At 57.1% G+C, this 6,000-nt stretch overlaps 1 protein-coding gene across 1 annotated transcript in view; it reads left to right on the top strand.

Annotated features, from left to right (window-relative positions):
- RIMBP2 (RIMS binding protein 2) overlaps window positions 1-6,000 on the top strand; it is a 342,052-nt gene that overhangs the window by 299,503 nt on the left and 36,549 nt on the right. The window contains exons 12-13 of the mRNA XM_011981944.1: window positions 2,434-2,585; window positions 3,680-4,129. Of these exons, the coding sequence (XP_011837334.1) occupies window positions 2,434-2,585; window positions 3,680-4,129 (602 nt within the window). The remainder of the gene's footprint in view (window positions 1-2,433; window positions 2,586-3,679; window positions 4,130-6,000) is intronic.

Below are 6,000 nucleotides of genomic sequence, written 5' to 3'. Positions count from 1 at the left end.
GTCAGGCTGGTCTCAAACTCCTGACCTTGTGATCTGCCTGCCTCAGCCTCTCAAAGTGTTGGGATTACAGGCGGGCGCCACTAAGCATGCATACGATGCACACGACACCTACATGGCTTGTATAAAAGAGACACGTTTCATCACAGAAGGTATTTTCTCCGCGATGTAAACTCCAGGGTCCTTTTCTGCTTCCTCTGCTCAAACGGGGAGTGTGATGTGCCCCCTTCCTTTCCTGGGGAGACGGCAGGGAGGTGGGATGAGTGTGGACACCTCCTTCGTCGTCTCGCTCTCCGACTCGCCAGGGTCCCAGTGCTGCTGAGTTACTGGGCAGCGGCATCCCCACCTCCGGAAGCCTCCACTGCCCGCTCTGGTATTCATGAAACCTTTGGTTAACTAGAGCCTGACAGAGCAGTGGTGTCAGGGGTAGGTGGGACAGATGCTGCCTGAGGGGAACGGCACGTCCGGGGGGACAGACGCTGCCTGAGGGGGATGGCATGTCCAGGTAGCAGCTAACGTAGGCAGGGTCAGTTCATCTGTGTTACACGCGACATTTTATTTCCTCCCCAACTGCCCGGAGTTGATCAAGAATGCCGGGCTAATGAGGCCACCTGCTCTTCACGGATGCCTCCTGCGATGAATTCTGATGAGTGCTGGGGGTGAAGAAAGAGAAACACCACACACGGGCACTCCATGGGGAGTCAGGAGGTAAAGGGCACATCTCCTGGGGCCTTCAGGAAAGGCTGCCCTGGAACTGACTTTGAGATGGAGAGAGTCAGGTAGAGGAGGAGCCCTTAGCACAGAGGTGGGTCCCCAGGCTCACCCCAGTGACTGGGAACAAGGTCTCAGAGTGGGATGTAAACTGGAGGGACATGTCTGTGTTGGAGGAAGAGGGTGTAGTTGGGACAATCACACATAGGTCAGCATTTCTCAGAATTCATGTCCAACCACACCCCATGTACCATCCCCCATGGTCTTGGGTACGGCCAGGGTTAGCCATGCCCGGGGACGGTGGTGCAGATACAGCCAGGGTTAGCCATGCCCGGGGACAGTGGTGCAGGTACAGCCAGGTTAGCCATGCCCAGGGACGATGGTGCAGGTACGGCCAGGGTTAGCCATGCCCAGGGACGGTGGTGCAGATATGGCCAGGGTTAGCCATGCCCAGGGACGGTGGTGCAGGTACGGCCAGGGTTAGCCATGCCCAGGGATGGTGGTGCAAGGTTGGGGTTCTTCAGAGTAACACAGCTGGTGGGAGATATGGATGTGCTTATACTCACACACACCCCACATACACACAGCCCCACAGACCCACATACACAAGTACATATACACACACCCACAGACACCCCCACAGACCCACATACACAAATACACATAACACCCCCACACACGGGCCCACAGACACCCCCACTGACCCACATACACAAATACACACCCACAGACACCCCCACCGACACCCCCACAGACCCACATACACCCACACACACCCCCACAGACAGCCCCACAGACCCACAGACTCGCACACACATATAGACACACACAAATACACACTTATACATACATACACACCCACAAACACGTATACTCATAAACACATATATACATACACATGCATCCACATACACCTGCATACACACACGCCCACACATCTACACACATACATACACTTACATCTATACACACACATATACACACATACACACATGCACACACACGTACACATGAACATACACATCCACAAACACACCCACATATACACACATATGCACACATACACACATATACCCATACATACACATTTACACACACACACGTATACACACATGCAGAAATGGAATCTCAGGTTCAATGATGTCATCAGACCTGGTCTCTTCATCTTCAGTTTTGCTCAGTTTCATGGTGCGGTAAGATGGGGCATGTGAGGTCCAGGGCAGAGGGTAGAGGGAGAGAAAAGAGAGAAGGAAAGGTGAGAGGACCAGGGCAGGCAGGGGGATGGGGGATTGCTTTCCGCCAAGATCTCTCTTCTGTTTGATCTGCCAAATGCCGGCATCTCATTGGCCCCCTCTGAGCTAATTGTGTGGCTGCCTGGCCAGGCCTGAGACCCCTGGGCAGAGGTGGCTCTGCCGGGTCACAGAGACTGAGGACAGGTAAGGAGATGGTTCCACAGACAGTTCAGGTTTGCATTTCCCAGAAGATGGTGACTAAATGCCGAATTTAAAGGAAAAGGGCAGCTGTGCATCCTGGTATCTGAGTGTACCCCGGCCCCACCCTCCCACCTCACCACAGTTTCTGATGTGCTGTCAACACTGTCTTCTCTTTTTCCCTGGTGACTTTACTGAATGATCTTGTTTTCAGGTGAGATGGGCGGAGCCCAGTCATGGCTCACCTGCCAGGGCTGAGCCCTCAACGCCTCCGTTCCCTTCTGTCCCCTCCCAGGCCCCCCAGCACCCCCACAAGATGTCACTGTCCAGGCTGGGGCAACCCCCGCCACCATCCGGGTCTCCTGGAGACCACCCGTGCTGACGCCCTCCGGGCTGTCCAACGGCGCAAACGTTACCGGCTACGGCGTGTACGCCAAAGGGCAGAGGGTGAGTTTTCGTTGGGTCCGGCGGGGGCGGGGAGCTTGTTAGGCTCTAGTGCAGCTGGGATGGGCCCGGTATTTGCTCAGTGAAGGAGGCAGGGCCTGCTCCTCCAGCCCTGATCACTGGAGGCACCCTCAGCCCCGAAGACTCCATCACTATACTAAGCACCACCCACTCCACCCCAAGGCCCCTTCCTCATTTCCAGCATTCCCCCCACCTCCCTCCCCTCACTCATCCCCTTCCCTGCTCTGCTGTGTATTAAAAATGCAGGGGCCAGAGAGGGGACCCCCAGTATCAGAGCATTCTTGACTGATGACTGCCTTATTCATTTCAACAAACTGAGTCTTAGCAAGATGATACCCATGGCCGAAGGCACGTCCCACCTTGAAACACTGCTGGGTCTGCACGTTAACAGGTGGCCAGGCCTTGACTCCAAGAAATGGGTATATCCCTGGTGCCTGGTGTAGGGAACCACGGACACCACCCCCTAGCCCGGCCTGGGGTGAAGTAGAAGCGTCTGCCCTCAGGGAGGGCTTGGAAAAGCAGCTGCTCCTCGCCGCCGTCCCCAGCTCTGCCCGGCGGGAGCAGGGGTGACTTGGAAACAGAGGCAGCACGTTGCCTGAGCCGCTTCCAGCTGACTCCTGTGCTCTGAGGCAGGAAGCCCCCAGCATGGGCCCTGGCCCCTGCAGAGGAGCCCTCAGCCCTGCTGTCTCCCAGCAGTTGGAAGCCCACGTTGGCCTCTGCCTGAGCCCCTCTCTCCCCTCCGGCTGTGGCAGTGTTAAACCTGACACTCGCTCCCCTCTCTGGCCGCTGCGTCTACTCAGAATGGGTCCAGAGGATGGGAGATAAACAGTTGACGTCACTGGCCTCACGGAACCCCTCCCACTGACTGGGTCCTGGTGCCTGAGGTCTGTGAACCTGTCCCTGCCCCCTCCCCGCAAGACTTCCTGGAGCTTCCATATCTGGTGGGTGGTTGGAGTTGGAGATTGCTGGGGGTGATCCTTTGCACCAGGCATCTGGGCAGACGACTGGCCGGCTCCCCAGGCAGGACCGCGGGGCTCATCTCAGGCAGCCCGCGAGCCTGCTCTGCTTGTCCACAGGTGGCTGAAGTCATCTTCCCCACGGCAGACAGCACGGCCGTGGAGCTCGTGCGGCTGCGGAGCCTGGAGGCCAAGGGTGTGACCGTGCGGACCCTCTCCGCCCAGGGCGAGTCCGTGGACTCTGCAGTTGCTGCCGTTCCCCCCGAGCTCCTGGTGCCTCCTACCCCCCACCCAAGACCTGCACCCCAATCAAAGCCATTAGCAAGTTCTGGAGTCCCCGATACCAAAGACGAGCGCCTGGGTCCCCACGCCAGGATGGACGAGGCCTGGGAGCAGAGCCGTGCACCTGGCCCTGTGCATGGGCACACGCTGGAGCCGCCCGCAGGCCCCGGAAGGCGGTCGCCCTCACCCAGCCGCATCCTGCCGCAGCCGCAGGGCACCCCAGTGTCCACCACCGTTGCCAAGGCCATGGCCCGGGAGGCTGCACAGAGGGTGGCTGAGAGCAGCAGGGTAAGGCTGAGGCTCCCACTTCAGTGACTCCTCAGTCCCCGAGCCCCATGGGACGGGGCCCTGTCATCTCCCCAGCCCACGGAGGGGGACCGCATCCCAGCTTGCCGGGAGGGGGGCCACGCTCAGCCCATAGCTTTGCTGGTGGACTCTGTCATGTGCCTGATCCTGATTGAGTTAAATGGTGTTTTTTATTTACGAATATGTAGCCACATAACTAAGGAAATGCCAGGCACTTGCCTGGCTTAGAAAGCAGGCTCAGAAAAATCCAGACAAGGGTCTTGGTGTGCGACAAGGGATCTGAGAGTTGTCCGGTGGAAGTTGGCCAGGACCCAGTTTCCCGAACCGGGCTCTTCCTGGTTTTGCTGGCTGCAGAGTCCTAGGTTCTGTGTGTGTGTGCATGTAAATATGTACACACACATGCACACATGTGTCTATACATGTATGGACATGCACCCACAGATACACGCATCTGTATGTGTCCTCACATGCACATCTGTACCTGTGTGTAGAAACACATGTGGGCATACAGGTCCCTGCGTACGTACTTGCATGCCTGCTAACTGAACTCTTCTGGGTCCAGGAGAGAGCATTTGGATTGTGGTAGGGCCATGTTCCAGATGACACGTGCATGGGACGTGAAGTTTTGAGAAACTGCCGGCAGAGTAATGCCTCCTGTGCAGGGCTAGGAGGGGAGATGTGGGGCTGGGAGCCAGACCGTGTGTCCGCACCCCCACCCAGAACCCAGTCTTGTCTCTCCTGCTGTGTTGAGCCCATTTCCACCTGAGGCGGCAGCACAGCCCTGGTCAGGGCCCTCGGCCCTGCTGGGTCAGCCTGTGGGGTCTCACCAGGACCCTACACCATCCTCCTGTGAGCGTTCCTCTGGGCTGAGGGCCAGGCCAGGGAAACTGAGGCGGGGCACGCACCCTGAGAGGTCAGTGCTGAGCAGCAGCTCAGGTGTGTCTAGGAGGACAGAGAGGATGACGGTGACACTGGGCAGGGAGCCACCTTCTCCGTGGCTTGAAAAACTGGAAATCTTCTGTGAAATTTCCTAATTCTTTCAACATTGGCCACTAATAAAAATACTAAACATGAATTTGTGGCCTTTGTGTAAAGGAAACCCCCCTTCAGAATATGTGAATTCACCATGGCTCTGATTGGCTGACAGGCAGGAGCCCAGGCCCCGGGCTTGGGAGATGGTGCTTCTGGGGAGGCCGTGGGCAGGACGGGGTAGCAGCTGCCCTGTGGGATGCGGCTCCACTCCTGCTCCAGGTCCCCAAGAAGGCTGTGAAGGCAGGGAAGCCTGGGAAGCCTGGGAAGCCCGGGAAGCCTGGGGCCGGAGAGGAAGCAAATCTTTCCAAGTCCTGTGTTTCAGACAAATGTGAATTGGTCAAAGTATTTAAAAAAGCTGGGCAGAGGGGACCAATGGAGGGAATGAGGTGTCATCTCTGTATCCAAATATTACCTCAAAGGTTAAAAAGAGGCCAGATGCGGTGGCTCATGCCTGTAATCCCAGTAGTCTGGGAGGCTGAGGCGGGCGGATCACCTGAGCTCAGGAGTTTGAGACCGGCCTGACCAACATAGTGAAACCCCGTCTCTACTAAAAATACAAAAATTAGCCAGGCGTGGTGGTGGGCACCTGTAGTCCCAGCTACTTGGGAGGCTGAGGCAGGAGAATCGCTTGAACCTGGGAGTCAGAGGTTTCAGTGAGCTATGATCATGCCACTGCACTCTAGCCTGGGCGACAGAGTGAGACTCTGTCTCAAAAAAAAAAAGAAAAAAAAAAATAGATTCTGGTGGGTCTGGGGCAGCGAGAGGGTGGCAGAGCTGGGCCCAGAGCACTGTGTTGGGGGCGCCTGGCCAGGCTCTGAGGG

This window comes from Mandrillus leucophaeus, unplaced genomic scaffold (genome assembly GCF_000951045.1).
Source record: "Mandrillus leucophaeus isolate KB7577 unplaced genomic scaffold, Mleu.le_1.0 Scaffold232, whole genome shotgun sequence".
Taxonomy (NCBI): domain Eukaryota; kingdom Metazoa; phylum Chordata; class Mammalia; order Primates; family Cercopithecidae; genus Mandrillus; species Mandrillus leucophaeus.
The sequence above is the reverse complement of the archived record's forward strand: the minus strand, read 5'-3'. Positions and strand labels throughout refer to the sequence as shown.